We start from the raw sequence: 20582 nt of genomic DNA, 5'->3' as shown, positions 1-20582 counted from the left end.
GCTTTTAGTTAGCTTCTTACCATTTCTACTTCTACCAGATTATTTGCACCGTTTCTTCGGGCATGTGACCTTTCCCAGGTCCTCTTTATTATGGCAAGTACCCCTAGTATTGCAAATATTAATTCTAGTCCCCCGAAAAGTCCATCTATCAATGCATCCCTCCACTCCTTATATTCTTTCAGCTGGGACCAATGTTTCCACCAGCCCTCACCTTTCATATTTACACTTGCACACGTGTCTCCGCTAATCAGTACCTCATAGGGTCCGCTCTGTCAAGGAGCGAATCCAGATTTTTCTGGTAATACCCTAATCATTACCCTTGCCCCCACCTCGGGTACTCCCGCCGGGGGTTTTGTTCCTTTATCCTCGTTTTCCTCTTCCTGCTTATCTCGCACTTCCTGTCACATACCGTTCCACTGCCTACTCAGTTCCATCACATACTTCCTAATTGTATCGTAAAGGTCCTAACCCTACCCCTCCTGTAACTATTCCCTCAGGGAGTTTCATTGCTCATCCAGTCATTAGTTCGTAAGAGTTGAGTCCTGTTGTGCGGTTCGGTGTTGCGCGCAGTCTCATCAATATGGTGGGCAGGAGTTCCAGCCAGGCCTGTCCGGTTCCCTGATTGCTTTACTCAGTGAGGTTTTGAGGGTTCTATTCATTCCTGAACTCTGGGGATGGTAGGGGATGTGGAATTTATGCTTAATGTTCAGTATTTTACAAGTTTCCTTCATTACCTTTCCTGTGAAATGAGTCCCTTGGTCCGAATCTATCTGAATGGGAATCCCCCATCTAGGAATGACCTCTTCTGCTAATATACGGGCTACTGTGGTTGGGGTTAATTCTTCTACACCGTCCAGCGATCCCTGCATCACTACCTCAAGATGCTGGTTTAATACCGCCCATCCCGTATGTAGGTGGCCGTCAACGTACCGTTGGGATCTGTCCACATACAACGTGAGATCTGGATTTTCGAGAGCTACCTTACTTACATTCCCTGGGGAATCTTTCCATTCTAATGCGTTACACTCGTGGGGCTCCCCCCTAGTGAGGATTCCTTCTGCTGGGTTTTCCCCAGTGTCTCTGACTATCTTTACTGATTCATCGTGGGGCAGTAAAACGGCTTCCCACTTTGCTCAGCGGACATTGGAGACGGCCTGGCGCTGTCCAGTATTCAATAGTTCTACCAGAGTGTGTTTGGTGTGTAGGACAATTTCGCCTGTCATCACGACAGGCTCGCTGACCTTGACTGCCCATGTGGCGCAGTCTAGTGCACCCATGCATCTGGACAAGCCCACGGCTACTGGTGATTGTTGGGTTGAATAGTAAGTCTCATTCTGTCCCTGTGCATTTCTGTCTCTCATCAGAGAAAATGGCATTTTTAGATTGTTTCCAAACTTTTAGTATTTTTTTTTCCCTAAACTGTTTAGTATTATTTATTTTACAAAGGTTTCCAAACCCAAGAAGAACATGTCAAAATCTCAATTCAAGTACTGTACTGCAAATCTTTTTATTTAAATCTCTTTTACTAAACTAGAAGCTTTCACGTCATTTAAAATAAGATCCTACACAAAGGAAACGAGGGCAGAGCTTCCCAGCCTGTAGCCTCAAGAAATTCTCGCAGGCTTTTTTAAAAAAAAGACATTACACTCTTCCCTTCTCCTTTCTTTATCTCACTCATAGGCTAAATTTATTACTTTCAACCCAATGTAATCAATGATTATGTGTTTTTTTTACACAAGTAATTGGGCGTCTTGGTCTGCAATAACCACATTGAAAAGACAACACTTTGTTTACGATTCTATTGATTTAAAATGAGCCACACATTTTTAATTGAAGTTTTATCTTTTGTTACACAAACCCATCCTTTGTGCATTTCCTAGCTCCGTAACTTATCATCAAAATAAATCCACATCTGTGTTTCTAACTTAAAGTGTCATTCAATTCTAGGTACACAATTCAACTTCTTCACATTTCATAAACTTCCCACATCTAGGACAACACTACAAAGGTTAAAAACTTTCAGCTCTCTGCCCGAAAAAGGAGTTAAAACAAACATACAGATGCACCATTTTTCTTTTAAAAGACCAGCTTTCAAATAAATGAAAAATTCATTAACTCCCACCTTAAATATTCTACGGTCAAGAAGACTTTCATTCAACAAAGCTTAACTTTCTCTTCCTCGGCACAAAAGCTGAAGCTTCTATGTCGGTGTTATCTTCTTCTTAGATCTACCCACTCTATCTCCTACTCTTCATTTGCACAATTCCTCTAATTGTGACCTGGCCATGGCCTTATATTGCAAACATCAAACCTGTTTTGGCCGTCTGTTTATTTGCCTTTCTCCCACCATAATTTTTGTTTTGCAGGGTTTTCTTTGGGATCCCATCCTTCACTTCACATAGTAACTATCAATTTTCTATGGTCGTCAGCAAAATACCTACTCAGCGAAACTTCCGGCCCCTGATCCAGCATATCTTTGCACACCATCTATGTTTGGTACGTCTACCCCTCTATCGGTTCGTTGTCCCCTTTAACCTGGTTTCCTCGAACCTAGGGTCTGCAATTACAAACCCTCGAAGCCGATCCTACTTTGATAATTACTATTGTGACCTCTTAACTACCCTCAAGTCTTTTGAACCATTACAGACCTTTCTCACAAGTTCGGACACCCCAGGCGACCGACACGTTTCACGGCAGATTACATCGGATTTATGAGTGGTATTTAAAATATTTACTCACTCGTGATGGTCTGCAAACATTCGTCTGTCTTTCGCCCGGGTGCATCCTGACGACTACGCCATTTGATGTGGAGTATGACAAAGACACTCAACACAGGCCTGTTGTGGAGAAAAGAATTGTTTAATTGCTTGATCAAGGGAGACACGGCCTACACCAGTTCCTTAACTGGATACCTTCCCACCGTTCTCGTCTAACACTTCAGGAGTTGCTTCTTTTATCCAGAATTCATTGCAAAGTCATAATTTACTTTATCATTGGTCAGTCTTTATACTGCGTGACAATTTTTTCAATATCCTCCTTGGGTATGAACATATATATCCTGCATCCTGCCTCCTGCCACTAACAGGAATCTATTTCTTAGTTCAGAATAACAACAGGAAGTCATTTCCTAGGCCTACGGCATTAGCTCTGAATAACAGGAATTGCACCATTGTCCTACAGTTGCACCTGCTAATTTCACCACATCAGCAAATTGTGTTTTTGCCTTCCTAATCGAAAACGTGTTTAACTCTTTAATTCCCACTTCACTGAGGTTGGGAGGTGATCGGGCCTCGGAGGGGGCTGGGGCGACTGGAACATTGGGTGGATACGATCAGGCCTCGGGGTGGAGCAATCTGGGCTTTGGGAGCAGAAGTGATTGGGTCTTGGGGGAGAGTGATTGGGGCCTCGGAGGTGGTTGGGAACGAGCCATGGTCGGAGCGATTGCGATCAATGGGAGGAGGGGGAGATTGAGGCTCAGAAGGGATCATGGTTGGTATTGGACTGCTTTCTTGCTCTTTTTTGTTTTGTTGCTTTAAATGTTAGATTACACACGCACTCAGTTGTAGTAATGGTAGGATCAGGTCTTTATTTGAACTTCATACTACACAAAAACCAGTATGAAAGTTACTGAGACATATACTTCACAAAATCTGTGCATGCTCCCTGCTGTTAGGACACATACATTCCTTTTTCCAATGGCTCTGCTAAAACAGTTTTCACTCACATCTCTTATATAAAATCACGTATTTGAACTCTATATTCCATACATACTATCAATAAATCATGGTCTATCAAAAGTACATACAAATACAAACAATGTGACAATGTAAATGAAACACAGCCACTCGACATCCTGAAATCGACTCTCGCCATGAATTTTATTACTATAACACACAGGTGAACAAATTGAAACATTTGAATATGACTGAATGACTCTCACACCTTCTATCATCTCCTTTCCTATGGAGACATTGTCTGCTTTGATCGAAACTTCAATTTGCAATCCATGCTCATCAGAAAAGCTGCTTGTACTTTCAACCCAGCATGTGTCATCTCAGACTGCACCGAAAGTGAGGTATTTCGGACTTTCGTTCCCGCAGTTGGGGCTAGGGTGAGAAGGGAGATTGGGGATCAGGGGACCTAAAGGTCAGCAGCAGGGGTTGGGGGGGAGGGACATCTGAGGTTAGGGCCAGGGCCTGGAGGTCAGAGGTCAAGGGTCTCGGGACAGGGAGTGACGGCGATTGAAGTGGTGATTGTGGTCGATAACTTATATTTTATTATTTAGGTGATATTTAGGGTTGGTTTGCCCTGAGGCTGGCACTGGCTGCCTTAGGGGAAACAAATATTGCAGAGGGGGACAGGAAGCAGGCGTTAGGCCCTTTATTTGCATATGCAAATGGTCTGTTTCAGGTGACTCAATTTAACCCCTTACATTGCTAATCCCTTCTAGTTCTGCAGAAATATCGCTGGAACAAGAGCTAAAAATGTGCAAAGATTTTTTTTTAAATGAGTGTTTCTAATTCATACTCTCTATTCCATAATACTTAACTTTACACATTTACAGACACTTTCAGTGTTGGAGAGTAACAGAAAATGGAAGCGCAGAGAGACATTCTGTACTCAGAAAAGTTAAAGCAATATGTAGGCCTGGCATAAACTAAATGCAAAGAAAAAAATGCCGTGCTTTCTGAGAGTTTCACCTCCTCAGGGAAGAATACTGCATTAATGGGAGACACTTTCTTCAGACAAGAATTATAAAAGCTGAGCAGAAATGTGGCTGGTGGATTAGACTGTTTGATACCCCTGTGAATGAGCCTCTGAATTCAGGGTTGTAAAGTGAATGTTTAAGCTGTTTTGTTATTGGGTCCATTAGTTTTATAATCACTTTGCTTTGATAATATTGTTTTGCTTTGATAATATATAATATAGTTATATATGCAACATGCGATGCACCTGTATTGTATGCACCTGTGAATATGCTCACAGGATTGTAGAGTTGTTGGTTGTGCTACTGGACTAATAATCCAGAGGCCTGGATAATGAGCTGGAGACGTGAGTTCAAATCCCACTACAGCAGCTGGGGAATTTAAATTCAGCTCAAAATAGGTGTAGAGCTGTTGTATATGATTTTATGTTCTCACCAAAATAGTGTAGAGCTGTTGCTTTGTGAGTGGCTTAGCCAGTCATGTGATGTTCACAAGGCTCAATAAAACCCCAGTCAGTTGGGTCTAGGCCAGCCACGATGCAGTTGTGAGCCTAGTGGATGAACTGATACTGTGTAGTGTGATTGTTAAACCTTTGTTAATGAACCAACTAGTTCTTAATAGCAATGTGTAGCTATGAATTCTCAAGCAAGAGCCCATTACGCAAATACATTACAGCACCAAAAGCTGTATTTAGAAAAATGGGAACAGGAGTTGGCCAATCAGCTCCTCGAGCTTGTTCCACCATCCAATTCGATGATGGCTGATCTATATCTCAACTCCATTTATCTGCCTTGGCTCCTTTGCCTAATAATGATCCATCCATCACAGTGTTGACATTTTTAATCGATCTTATCTCAACAGCTTTTTGGTGGCGAGTGTTTCAGATTGCCACTAAACTTTGTGTGAAGAAGTGCTTCCTGATATCACTCTTGAACAACCCAACTCTCATTTTATGGCAATGACCCTTGTTCTGGACTCCTCCACCAGAGGAAATAGTTTCTGCCAATTTACCGTATCAAATTCTTTAATCACCTTAAACACTTCAATTAGATCATCCCTTAGTCTTCTATACTCAAGAGAATACAAGCCTAGTCTATGCAACCTGCGGCGTCCCCTCCAAGGCCAATATATCCATCCTGAGGTGCGGTGCCCAGAACTGAATGCAGATCTCCAGACGCGGTCTAACTGGAGCTTTATACAATGTTCACCCCTTTGTATTCCAGCCCCCTTAAGATAAAGACAAACATTAATTCGCCTTTTTGATTTTTTTTTTGCACCTATCCTCTAGCTTTTAGTGATTTCTGTACACGGACTGCTAAATCTCTCCGCTCCTGCCCAGTTCCGAGCTTTTCATCATCTAGAAACGGAGTGACTCCTGACAATGAACCAGAAGCTGCTTAAATTAAAAAAAATAACGTTCACAACAGCTTGTGTAGCTCTGCAGTTGAGAGCCCCCAACCACCCTTGCTCGACAGAAAATCATTTTTAAGTACTCAGTCATTAGCATCATCCCTCTCCTGCATTAATCTGTACTTTCCAGGGACCTTAAACTTCTGGAACTCATCCCCTCCCTCAATCTTCCCTTCCTCCAACAATCTACAGGTGTTGAAACATAGAAACATAGAAAATAGGTGCAGGAGTAGGCCACTCGGCCCTCCCAGCCTGCACCACCATTCAATGAGTTCATGGCTGAACATGCAACTTCAGTACCCCATTCCTGCTTTCTCACCATACCCCTTGATTCCCCTAGAAGTAAGGACTTCATCTAACTCCTTTTTGAATATATTTAGTGAATTGGCCTCAACAACTTTCTGTGGTAGAGAATTCCACAGGTTCACCACTCTCTGGGTGAAGAAATTCTTCCTCATCTCGGTCCTAAATGGCTTACCCCTTATCCTTAGACTGTGTCCCCTGGTTCTGGACTTCCCCAACATTGGGAACATTCTTCCTGCATCTAACCTGTCTAACCCCGTCAGAATTTTAAACGTTTCTATGAGGTCCCCTCTCATTCTTCTGAACTCCAGTGAATACAAGCCCAGTTGATCCAGTCTTTCTTGATATGTCAGTCCCGCCATCCCGGGAATCAGTCTGGTGAACCTTCGCTGCACTCCCTCAATAGCAAGAATGTCCTTCCTCAAGTTAAGAGACCAAAACTGTACACAATACTCCAGATGTGGCCTCACCAAGGCCCTGTACAACTGTAGCAACACCTCCCTGCCCCTGTACTCAAATCCCCTCGCTATGAAGGCCAACATGCCATTTGCTTTCTTAACCGCCTGCTGTACCTGCATGCCAACCTTCAATGACTAATGTACCATGACACCCAGGTCTCGTTGCACCTCCTCTTTTCCTAATCTGTCACCATTCAGATAATAATCTGTCTCTCTGTTTTTACCACCAAAGTGGATAACCTCACATTTATCCACATTATACTTCATCTGCCATGCATTTGCCCACTCACCTAACCTATCCAAGTCGCTCTGCAGCCTCATAGCATCCTCCTCGCAGCTCACACTGCCACCCAACTTAGTGTCATCCGCAAATTTGGAGATACTACATTTAATCCCCTCGTCTAAATCATTAATATACAGTGTAAACAGCTGGGGCCCCAGCACAGAACCTTGCGGTGCCCCACTAGTCACTGCCTGCCATTCTGAAAAGTCCCCATTTACTCCTACTCTTTGCTTCCTGTCTGACAACCAGTTCTCAATCCATGTCAGCACACTACCCCCAATCCCATGTGCTTTAACTTTGCACATTAATCTCTTGTGTGGGACCTTGTCGAAAGCCTTCTGAAAGTCCAAATATACCACATCAACTGGTTCTCCCTTGTCCACTCTACTGGAAACATCCTCAAAAAATTCCAGAAGATTTGTCAAGCATGATTTCCCTTTCACAAATCCATGCTGACTTGGACCTATCATATCACCTCTTTCCAAATGCACTGCTATGACATCCTTAATAATTGATTCCATCATTTTACCCACTACCGATGTCAGGCTGACCGGTCTATAATTCCCTGTTTTCTCTCTCCCTCCTTTTTTAAAAAGCCGCCCTTTGCTCTTCACCCCAATTCAAAAACAATTAACTATTTTATCACTTGTCACGGCAGAAACAAGTGGCTCATATTGAATAAATTCTCCAATTCACACAATTAATAAATTAACCTACAAATGAACAAGATTTTTTTTATCCGCTTCTTTATTCCTTATTTTGGGAAGTCTGGCGACAACCAACAAAAAATAACCTGGAACTGCGCATGGGCAACTACTTGTGGTTCGTCAACAGCACTCACGTCCATTTAGAAAATATATCTTTCTGCGGTCCGTTACACCCCAACAACAACAACAACTTTTATATATATATATAAAAGACTAAACTCTTCTTTCTGTCACCTCCACTAACGAGTCTATTTCCATCTTGGTGTAGACACCTCACCACCCCAGTGTGCTCTGTTATTTTAAAGAGATATTTTTCTGAGGGAGATATTGGCTGTTTCTTGGAGTATGTCGCTCTTGACAGCATTAATGAGGGGGCTCGACAAGGTGGATGCAAAGAGGATATTTCCACTCGGTGGAAACGAAAACTAGGGGACATAATCTTAGAATAAGGGGCCGCCCATTTAAAACTGAGATGAGGAGAAATTTCTTCTCTCAGAGGGTTGTAAATCTATGGAATTCTCTGCCCCAGAGAGCTGTGGAGGCTGGGTCATTGAATATATTTAGGGCGGAGATAGACAGATTTTTGAGCGATAAGGGAGTAAAGGGTTATGGGGAGCGGGCAGGGAAGTAGAGCTGAGTCCATGATCAGCTCAGCCATCATCATCATCATCATCATAGGCAGTCCCTTGGAATCGAGGAAGACTTGCTTCCACTCTTAGCATGAGTTCTTTGGTGGCTGAACAGTCCAATATGAGAGCCACAGACTCTGTCACAGGTGGGACAGATAGTCATTGAGGGAAGGGGTGGGTGGGACTGGTTTGCCGGACGCTCTTTCCGCTGCCTGCGCTTGATTTTCACATGCTTTCGGCGATGAGACTCGAAGTGCTCAGCGCCCTCCCGGATGCACTTCCTCCACTAAGGGCAGTCTTTGGCCAGGTATTCCCAGGTGTCAGTGGGGATGTTGCACTTTATCAGGGAGGCTTTGAGGGTATCCTTGTAATGCTTCCGCTGCCCATCTTTGGCTCATTTGCCGTAAAGGAGTTCCGAGTAGAGCACTTGCTTTGGGAGTCTCGTGTCTGGCATGTGAACAATGTGGCCTGCCCAGCGGAGCTGATCAAATGTGGTCAGTGCTTCAATGCTGGGGATGTTGGCCTGGTCAAGGACGCTAATGTTGGTGCATCTGTCCTCCCAGGGGATTTGTAGGATCTTGCGGAGACATTGTTGGTGGTATTTTTCCAGTGACTTGAGGTGTCTACTGTACATGGTCCATGTCTCTGAGCCATACAGGAGGGCGTGTATTACTACAGCCCTGTAGACCATGAGCTTGGTGGAAGTTTTGTGGGCCTGGTCTTCAAACACTCTTTTCCTCAGGCAGCCGAAGGCTGCCGTGGCGCATTGGAGGCGATGTTGGATGCCGTCGTCGATGCCTGCTCTTGTTGATAGGAGGCTCCCGAGACATGGGAAGTGGTCCGCGTTGTCCAGGGCTGCGCCGTGGTTATTAGCCATGATCTTATTGAATGGCGGAGCAGGCTCAAGGGGCCAAATGGCCTACCCCTGCTCCTATTTCTTATGTTCTTATGTTCTTAATACAGCAGAGACTACCATGATGCATGTAATTAGGATACCTGAACGACATTTAATGTCAGTTTGCAGAGCTTTATACTTTGACTGGAAAGCTGCTATTAAATGTTTGGAGATAATTGCTGAAAGATTTGCTTTTTTGCTTTTCTTGGAAAACATCAGATTGAATAAAAAAATACATTTAGACCAGCAAAAAACAATGTTATGGTGGGAGATCAGAAGAACCCCCATGGAAATTTCCCCCTCCTCCAGGAGCCTCATTTCTCTTCATTCTAATATTAGGTTGGGCCCTGGCACTAGATTCGGGCTGTTTTTGGAGTATAATTGCAGTGTTGTTACAAAACCAAACCATATTGCACTGATATTACGGTTGTCATTTAAATATTCCCTTAATAGGCGACATAAAAAATCATCACTAGACACGTCTCCAAATCAGCTGTCATTTGGTTGAAAAAAATGTAATTGCTGTCAGTTTTCTAATGGACAATTGTTCCTGATTAATACCTGTCTATTGTAAATCCATCCATAACCCATTACTAGTTGCAGTTCTCACCTACACAACTCAATTTGCTGACAAACTTTTACTAATTAGAATTTACCTGCTCATTATGGTTTAATGGGATCCTTCTTGTAGCTGCGATTCCTTTCCTCTGCTGCAAATGTTTGATTACCATTTCATAATATTCCACTATCATCCTTGAATAGACTCAGCTGAAAGAAGCAACATTCCTGTCTTCCAAATTCCCAGCATTTTATATATGCCCATCAAGTGCAGCTTGATGTACTGTGGACTGCCCAGTGTGTTAGTCCTTCATCAAGCTCTTACATTAAGAGCCTCATTATGGAAGGATTTTTTATCTTAAGGAGAAGGAAATGTTGACATTAGTCCTGAATTACCTTGGACTTTCTGCCACTGCACCACCGTAACTTTATTTTTTTCACTTGTTTCAGCCACTTTTCTTCTGTCTCCCTTCGCCTGAAGTCCAGGCGAGAGTATGGTTCCAAGTCACTCTCCTGTATCCTTATCTCAGTGGCCTTTCTTCATTTGTGAACCATGTGTGAGTGTCAGCAGGTTATTCTATCATCGCAGGCATCACAGTCCGGTTTCATTCTGGTGCCTACTCTAATTCATTCTTTTGTAAGATCCAAAAACTTCTCGGTCTCCCTTCAATCTACAGACTTTCATCATCTGATCGCTACTCTCTGGTTCATCTCCACTTCTTCCCTGCAGTTTTCCACCTTGATGGTGTCCTGCATTACAAAACTTGGGGGGCAAAATTCGGTTACGCCCCATTTGGGAGTGGTAACCAAGGGGAGGTGCCCCCCAGCGAAGCTAACGGGAAGTGCAGAACAGGGGAATTTTGGCCCCTTGATGTTTCCATTAAAAATGAATATTTCCCTGGTGTCACTAGACTAATGATGTAGAGGGCACAATGGGGAACGATTGTCCTGTGACCTGTGCCATAGAATGCTTATTCCCTAGGTAAAAAGGGCAGAGACCCTTGATGCTGGTTATTCAGTCCTTTACGTTGTTCCATGATTTCAGGGTTTCCGCTGAGGGTGAGGGGACAGGTTGTCTACAATAGACGAGGGCTAATGGTGCCAATGTAATTAAGAGGTGAGGGGAATTGGCTCTGGAGTCTTTCTGGCAGTTATTTTTGGACAAAACCAGAAGGTCCCAATCACAGTGACCATAGCCACTACTGAAGCCTCTCAGACCCGCAACGTTGGCACACTTTCCGTCACCATTTCCAAGCTGAAGACCCTGTCAGAGCAAGAGCCTGTGCTGGAGTGCACATGAGCCATTTAAATGACCTGAACATGAAACTAGAGTCAGAGTCAGGCCATTTCAGTGAAGTTCTCTTTGGGTGTGTTCTGCCTAGTGCCTGGGTGTAGTTGAGTGGGGTTGGAGGGGCAGTGGGGTGGGGGGCAGGTGGAGAGAGCATGGTGCACAAGAAAATTGCTCCCATAGGGTCCAAATACCATATTATATTCCTGCAAGTAACTGCACCAATTTTTACCTTTTGCAACCTGGAAACAAGCCATTCGGCATAACCTAGCCTCCATTTGAGCAGTAGTCTTAATTCATTGTGCTCAAACTGTTCCCATATTTCTTTAATTCCTGTACGTTCAACCACCTATGTACCCAGGGGTGTATTTTAGTAACATTTGCAAATTTTGACACCCCTCCCAACATCCAACTCATTGAAAAAAGAAAGAAAAGACTTGGATTTATATTGCGCCTTTCACGACCACCAGACATCTCAAAGCGCTTTACAGCCAATGACGTACCTTTGGAATGTAGTCACTGTTGTAATGTGGAAAATGATGTAAACGTTATACAGAAGCGGTGAACACAGCAAAACTTCAGAAGAAGTTCCAAATACATTGACCCCGAACTTGGTGGAAGCTAAGTCCCGCCCAAGTGCCGTCCAAAGGACCGCTGAGATCATGACGGTACTTTGGGCGGGAGTTTCATGGAAAAGTCCTGGAAAGACCGCCTGGTGGCAAAAAAATGACTTACGCCCTGAATCTGGGCGGCAGCGGGCGGGACTGCCCAATCGCGGCACCAAATGCAATCCTCCTCGGCAAAGTACCGCCGAGGATTGAGTCGGGCCCAGGGAAGGGGGAACAGATAAAATTAATACTTTCCAAAAAATTTTTTAAAAAACCCTGGAAAACCTTCAGGGGCCCCCATCCACCTGAATCGCTGGGAAAAAAAAATAAAAGAAGTTTGCTCACCTTTTTTTTGCAGGTCTTCATACTTACTGTTGAGGTTAGACCTGCCTCCACACGGCGGTCCTTCCCCCTGCTGCAGCGGAGGACCGCCCGGACAAAACTGACTGCTCGGCGGGCGGGGCGGTCACTTAACGCCGGTTGCCCTCAGCGGACTGTTCCCAGTGGTCTTCCCTCCCCACTGGCGGGAGGCCTCCACAAAACTCCCTCGGAGGGGAGACCGCCCAGAAAACGTGACGGCAGCGGGCGGTGAGTGCACCAAGTTCGGCCCCCGTTGAACTTGGTAATGTTCTGCTAAGTTGACGACGCCCAACTTGCTAAGATTCGGGCATTACAAAAAGTGAGTGCTGGCAATGTGAAAGTTGGAGTGCGAGAGCTGTTAAATGTGAATCACCTTCATGAGTTTTGAAAATAACTGGTTTTGAATGAAATTTGGTACATATTGTTCCTGGAAAGTACATCAAATTAGTCCTTATTAATTTATTTCTTGTTGTATTCATGCAAAAGTAGGGGCTGGAGCTGTTCATGACAGGTCAATGCTTTGTATGCATGTCTGCCCATTGTGCTCCAGACTCATAGAATTACAAATTACTTCTACATCCTTTAATCAATGCAACAGGTCAGTACTTTGAACAGTCCAATTTTAGATCGAGCCTAAATGTGCTTTAAAATAAATCACATAAACAATTGCAATATATAATTATTGCAAGGATTTGCTGAGTTCAAAAAGTCAATGTTGCAGAGTAAGTTTTTCTTCCTGGCTAATTTCGGTCGAGAGAAAAAGGTCATATGTCAGATCTACTCAACGATTTTCAATCGTCTCCAAATCTTCTCTCTTTCTCTGACTAACATTTCCCCCTGGTGCGTTTTCTCCTTTTCCACACTACACTGTTACTTGCCTTCATGCATCTTCCTTTAGCAACAAGAAATGGATAATCTAGGTTGTGGACTGTGCCAGTGTTTCTGCATCTGGCACTTAGTAAATGACCAGCATTTAGTGAGACAGAAGTCGGTCTTGCCCGTTTGCTGAAGGGAATGCTCCAATTATGAACGGATACTCCATCTCATAGTCCAACAGCATTAATCAGGCTTTATTTAACTTGCAGGCTGAGCTTCAGACTATCCTGAAGCTCTGACGCCTCAGTTATGGATGGCGTCACTGTTGGTGCCGTACTTACAGCTCATATGCAGCTTCTTCGAAGCTGTGCCTTCAAGAGAAAATAAACTTATTATAGATTTACTATAGAAAGAAGAGAAAAATGATTAACTTCAAACCCTACGCTCTCCACCAACCCCTTATTCTGCTGCAACCAATTGTGGTTATATGTGAATGCAACATCATGATTTTTCAATGATTCATTCAATAAACCTTGAATTGTAAAGAACATGTTTTTATTTTATTGCACAGAAGTATCTATAAAAGTAGTGTAGTTCCAGAAGATGCATCAGAAAATTTTTCTTTGAAAGTAATCGTCTCGAGGGTAAATGAAAATAACCATTGCCTTTTTCCATTGTTTTCATACGAACACATGAGTGATGGCAAATGCAGAGTGAATACTTTTATGTAGTGCTATGACCAATCTGATGATGTAAATCATAAAGAATGGTACTAAAATGATTAGGGATTTTGAACAGAAGCAAGGCTGCCAAAACCAATATCATTCCCAATACTCATTCGAGAACCACATCAGCCAAAAACAAATTTCTCAATCATTGAAAGAATTTGTTCTGAACCATTTACACATGGTTACAATCCACACGATAGAGAAGCTGCTTAATTCAACCATCTTTGGTATTGGCTGCCATATGTACATTGCTTCCCAATGTGAACAAGAAATTCAGTCGAAGTGAAAAGCTGGAACTCTTATTTTATACTGCCACTAACTTCTTTGCTCACGTTAGCGTATGGAGGAAAATATACCCACCTATGAATACTCCGTAAACTAGTTGTTAGTGTATTTGAAAGTAGGACAAGCTGTATTGCTGCTGGAGGAGCATGTGTTCATATATCTAGCATCTCAGAAAGGCGCAAAAGCCATATAAACTCCTTGTATAATGGCATATATTTGAGGTACAATTGTCATACTTTACTGTCATATTATAGGATACTTGAGTGATAAGAAACAATGTCAGATTTATGTGTTGTGTACTGGTTGTGCAAGCCCCTCTTTGAATAAAGGACTTGGAGCAGATTATTGCTTTGCATTTTCACCAGTTTTCTGTCAATTATACTTATGTAGAGCCTACTCAATTCAAATTCTATGGCCTTAAGCAGGCTAATGAAAATAGACAATATATCCTTGAAGAGATAAATAGACTTTCGGCAGAGATGAATCATATTAATCCTCACTGACTTGGTCAACAATGTGCAAATATTTGATAAATATTACAATATTTCTCAAGTACCACAGCTTTCAATAGCTCAAGATTCTATTGTATGTATTTATCAAGTGGCATATTTTGAGTCACAAATAAAATTACCATCCACTGTTTTAAAGGCAGATGAAGAAAATGATCACCACACTGTGGACAGTTTTCCTGGTGAATTTAACATGTCGAAATTTAGAATGTGCGGTTGTACGAACATATGAACAGTAAATCCATTCCCATCCCTTGCTCTTTAAGGACCTTTTCCTCCCAACTTGATAAAGATCTGTCAGTATCAGTTTGGGTTACAATATTTCTGTATCTTTTAATGTGATCAAAATTAATCAGTACCAATGTTAACTTAATTTGGCTTTGCTTTTTTCATTCCTACCAAAATTAATTGACGGTTTGACATTCTATTTAACCTGTTGAAGATCTATAAAACAATCAGTGAGTTTCTTCACGGCCATTATTTGGATATGGATGAAGAGACAGAACTACCACTGTGACTCTTTTTCCCAGAGAGAACAGTGATACAAATGTCCTTCATGCTGTGCTTTTTCTGTACGTTTGGAAACGGAGTTCTTTTGTCCGCATTAAAGAGGAAGAGGTTTGCGAAATTACTGCACTTGGGTGAAGTGGAGGAGACATGTACAACACATTTGGCTGGACCAGTTTTAGTATTTAATGCATCTGTAGCTGCTGCTGTTGTTTTTTATTCCCTCCGAGGAAGTTGTAACAACTTATTTTTGGTGGTATAGTTGTGGTACTATGCCCTTCTTCAAATAGTGCCATGGGATCGTTTACATCCACCTGAGCAGGCAGAACCACGGTTTAACGGCTCATTTGAAAAATGGCCCATTCAACAATGTAGTGTTCCCTCAGTACTACTCTGAAGTGTTAGCCGAGATAATGTGCTGAAGTCCAGGGTGCGATGTGGGCCTGTGACCTTCATGACTTAGACATAAGAGAGCTACCACAGGCAAGCTGATACTTTAGATGCATGCTACCTGTCAGGCACCTAACAGACACCAATAGATCTATGGTACACATATTTTGAATGGGAAATAAATATATGTCCAACTTGGCAATCATAAACTTAACATATTGTACTTTGTGACTGTTCCATTTAAAAAATATTAAGGCATATTATTTTCCGACATGAGCTCTTAAGACTTAATGAGGTAAGTTAGTCAGTGAAATCATTTGCACCAATTGGCTGTTATGTCACACGGTTGAGGCAGCAGACATATTGGTACTTTATCAGAAAACTAAAACACAATTTTTTTTTTGCAGGTGACATGTACAGTGACTCTCTCAATAGACAGGGATGTCCTACACAAAGCAGTATAGAAGGACAAGAGGACACAGAGGTATGTACGTGCTTTACTTGACAAAATTAAGACAGCATTTTTGCTTCTTAAAGCACAATTTAGATAGAGAGCTTACAAAGGCTTTTGAAAGATTGAATGGTAAAAACTGTTTCCTCTGGTTGGGGAGTCATGAAAAGGGGTCATCAGTTTAACATTGTCACTAAGAGAGTGAGGAGAAGGGTTAGGAGAAATGTCTTTATACTTAGGGTTGTTGGAGCATGGAATATTTTGCAAAAGGGAATGATTGAGGCAGAGGGCATTGCATTTTTTAAGGGAAAATTAGATACATTTGAAGTGGAGGAAGGTACAGGGCTAAGGGAAGAGAATGGGGCCAAGGGATAAGTTTTGGATTGGTCTATCAAAGAGTCAGCACAGACATAATGGGGCAAACGGCTCCCTTCTGTGCGGTAAACTTCTATGGTTCAGTGATAAATTCTTCAGAAGCTGAGCAGACAATGGGACCGAAATTGGTGGCCTTACCGCCGGCTGCCGAGTTTTTTTAGCTGCTCTCCCCTCGGTGACAGGTTTCTCCAGGTCTGCATCCGGCGGGATGAGGAGTACTGCTGGGAACTGCCCGTTGACAGCCTCTGGCGGCCAAGTAATGTAAGTGACTTCCCGCCCGCTGAGCTGGCATATTGGTGCAGGCAGGAGTCGGTGAGAGCAGGGGGAAGGACTGCTGCGTGGAGGCAGGTCTAACCCTGACGGTAAATAAAAAGACCTGCAAAAAAAGGATAGTGATCATTTTTTTATTTAATTTTTTTCAGCGTTTTACCTGTATGGGGTCCCCTGAAGGTGTTATGGTGGTTTTTTTTATTGTGAATATTTTTATTTTTCAGTGTTCCCCCTCCCTGGGCCCGACTCAATCCTCGGCGGCATTTTGGCGAGGAACGCATTTGCCGCCGAGGTTGAGAGCTCCCGCCCGCTGCCGCCCAGATTGACGGCGCAAGCCGTTATTTGGCTGACATCTACTGGCAAAGTACCGTCTGGTCTCTCGCCGGCCATCGGTTGTCGTTTGGGTGTCACTTGGGCGGGCCTTGGCTTCCACCAAGTTCGGGCCCTAAATTTCTGAGAGATAATTGTTTCAAGGACCATTCTGATCTCATCATTTGTTGTAGGATAACCTGCGAGGTTCGTAACAGTGGTGCGTACAATCATGTGATCAGTGAAGTAATCGCTGATACTATGTGGTTGCTTAAAAAAAAGTAAATTAAAAGTGAGAACTAGCTTGGAGGAAAACAAAAATATGCCGGCTCTTAATTATCTGCTCTTTCCCTTTGGGGAATAGTGTCTACTCGATTATGACAGGAAATCAGTTAACTATATTTTAGTGGGTGGATTTATTTGTTTGTGCTCATCAAGGTGAAGTTTTTAGGACTGGGGAATAGGATACTTTCCATTTTGATATCTAGCCATTTTGGTAACCCATAATGATGGAATTAAAGCCCACTTTGTCTGCTGGTTACAAGGGTCCTGCTTAAAATGGATTTGTACCATCTCTCTCTACAGTTACTAGTGGGCATGGCATAGCACAAAAATATCTTAATTTAGCACTAATTAGCAAAATGGCTAGATATCAAAATGGAAAGTATCCTATTCCCCAGTCCTAAAAACTTCACCTTGATGAGCACAAACAAATAAATCCACCCACTAAAATATAGTTAACTGATTTCCTGTCATAATCGAGTAGACACTATTCCCCAAAGGGAAAGAGCAGATAATTAAGAGCCGGCATATTTTTGTTTTATACAGGTGGTGCAATAAAATCCTAGGCAGGGGAATATGACAAGTGCAATACAAGTAAAATAAATCAAATTGAATGTATCTTTCTTGGGTTGTGTGGCTATTTTTTGTCAGATAGGAGAACCTGGTATCAATAGGCGATGAGAAGACATATCATTCAAACCCCTGGATTACAAAAATGATGGTGATTAATTAGGTAAATAGCTACTTGGAGCTAAGATAATAGAGGTTCCATTATAATGTGAACATGCAAACAATTGATTGTGGAAGTTTCAAGAGAAGCAAATGTTACATGAACTTTCCTTGATGGCTTTTGTAGTTAGATCCACATACAATCTATACCAATGAGCCGATCTCAGCCTGGATAGCAATTGGGGCACTATTATTGGCTTCAGGCCTTAGAGCACAAGAATCAGTGGGGTTAACACTCCTGGGCGGAGAAATTGGGTGCATTTGCACCTCCCGTTAACGCCTGGTGCAAAGTCTCACGCCTTGCGAGCGTTACCGCCCCAAACAGGATGGTACCCAATTTCTAGGCCCTGATCTCTATTTAGTGAGCCCTGCTGAAAGTGTATGCTTGAGGTCTTTGGGTGGGGACAGGATCAGGTACTGTTCCCTCCATACTTGAACAGCCTACCAATACTGTCCACATGGAAACTTGGATAAAACACAGTGCCTTCAGAAGAGGAAAGGAGTGAGATTGGCAAATGATGTTGTATTAAATGGGCATCAAGTTTATCAACTTTACAATTATAGGAAAGTTGATACCAAAAGACGTAATAGCCAAACTGTATCAGGTATGAGGGGCTATGATTTATTCACCATTGTGTACAAATAATGATTGAATTAAGTTGAGCACTACATATTAATCTTGCCAGCAAGACTTTTGTTTTTGCTTGTAGTCGTGCCCTATTTCAGGATGGTTTGTTTCAACAGGATGCGAAAAAGTGCAAGATTCATGTACTTATCCTGGTACTTCATGGAGGGAATATTTTGGACACTGGAGGAGGAGACCAGAGCTCGAAGGCGGCTGATGTCAATACCTTTAGTTTAGTGCTTGAAAAGGTTACCAGGGCCCATTTTCCAGCAGCTCTTGGCCATTTTCTCATCAAGCTTGTCCCCTGCCCTCCTATCTGCTCTGAGGCCTTTACACTGATTTCTAAGTAAGTAGCTCAGGATATATTCAAATGCAACTTTTATAACATGCTGTGTTTAATTATAAATGACAGATTTAAAATTTTAGGGCTGGCTAGAGGGTGCTTTTTAACCTTCTGATGAATAATCACTGCGAAATCTCAAATCTGTTGGAACTTTTTGTTCAGTGTTTTCTTTCTTGTTTCTTCGAGATTCCTCGTTATATTTAAACAGTTTTTTCTCTAGGCGGTCTGTTAAGCGACATCTGGGTGACCTTGAGACAAGATAAGCAAATCAAGTCAGTTCTGAAGTAGGCGGGATGAGATGAAAAATGAAAAACACATGAGGGTCACCGCAAGGGCAGCTTACTCTTCGCAATAGTCCGTACTCAGTGCAGCGTTGAAGTTGTGACCTATGCTAAACTTGGTGCATAGAACTCCCATGCCATCCTGCAATTTTGTAAAGTGCAGACAATCCTTTGAAACACAACGAAGCCAATAGGAAAAAAGGAAACAAAATAATTAAAGGGGGTAAATTTCAATTTAACTTTGACTGTAGAAATCGCAAAATACAAAAATATGACTTTAGGCAGCCTCCTTGGAGCATTCCACTGGTGATTTCTCGATCCTGGAACTACCTATTGCAGTGTGAGGCAAGAAATATCGACCTCTCCGCCTCACTACCACTCTCTCCTCCTTTAAGATGCTCCTTTAAACCTACCTCTTTAACCAAGCTTTTGGTCATCTGTGCTAATATCTCCTTAAGTGGCTCGGTGTCAAATTTTGTTTGATAATGTTCCTGTGTGGCACCTTGGGACATTTTACTACATTAATGGCACTATATTGATACAAGTTGTTGTTGTTGTTTTTGGATCAGTGCTGGTGACTATTATATTTTGTTGTTAGATCATCACAACCATACTTCTGAATCTTGCTTACTATCTACATACTGTAAGAAAATGCAGTCCCTTATATTACAGAGCAACTCGGCTGCCCTCATTGTTCTACCTTGTGATGGTGCCAATGTTCTCGCTACAACATGCAATCATGGTTTACTCTGACGTTCCCTTTCCGAATACTGCCTTTGCTGTTAAGTCCCGATGAACATTGCTAACATCCTTTTTAAACTCCATTTGAACTTGCATTCATTTTAGTCACAGGCTGTCATGCAAGTGCAAAGTTTTGCTTAATCTTAAAAAGAGATTTGAACCAATAGGCTGAACTCAAGCATATTCCCAGCTGGATAACTCTTTATTCGAACTATGATCCAGGTTAATTTGGTCCGGAATGTAATTTATTCAAAGCAAAATCAAACTCTCCTTTATAGTATAGAGCTACTGCAAATAAATGTGGTCTGCAATATTGGCCCGAAAATTGCGGCCTCTCTGGGTGCATATGATGAGCGGACACACCCGAAGAGGCCTTGCAAATGCCGGTCCTCAGTGCAGGATGCACAGGCGCCGAGAACTGGCACGCATCCTCGGGAGAAAGACATTCGCGGGTGGAGATTTTGGCAATTTGCCCAACTGCTGCCCAGCAAATGTCCTTCAAACTCTTATGCTATACGCCTGTAAGATTTTTAAAATATTGAAAAATTAACTGTTACTACTTATTTTTATATTAAAAACCCTGTCTATGAAGGTAAGTTTATTTTTAACACTATTGAAGCATTTTTTTCTAAATTTCAAAAAAATAAATTTTTCTCTAAAACATTTAATTTAATGTAATTCCTATTAATTTTTAAAAAGTGAAGTGTTGTTTTTAATTTATGTTTGTGTTTTATTT

The 20582-nt window shown here is 42.3% G+C and overlaps 1 protein-coding gene across 1 annotated transcript in view; it reads left to right on the top strand.

Moving 5' to 3' along the window:
- Positions 1-20582, top strand: part of LOC139226927 (membrane-associated phosphatidylinositol transfer protein 3-like) — a gene marked incomplete at its 5' end in the record, with an annotated part of 431271 nt that overhangs the window by 170675 nt on the left and 240014 nt on the right. Inside the window, 2 exons of the mRNA XM_070858017.1 lie at positions 15848-15924; positions 18601-18827. Coding sequence (XP_070714118.1) covers positions 15848-15924; positions 18601-18827 — 304 coding nt within the window. The remainder of the gene's footprint in view (positions 1-15847; positions 15925-18600; positions 18828-20582) is intronic.

Source organism: Pristiophorus japonicus, chromosome 16, assembly GCF_044704955.1.
Source record: "Pristiophorus japonicus isolate sPriJap1 chromosome 16, sPriJap1.hap1, whole genome shotgun sequence".
Classification (NCBI taxonomy): domain Eukaryota; kingdom Metazoa; phylum Chordata; class Chondrichthyes; family Pristiophoridae; genus Pristiophorus; species Pristiophorus japonicus.
This window is presented reverse-complemented; position numbering and strand designations above follow the sequence as displayed.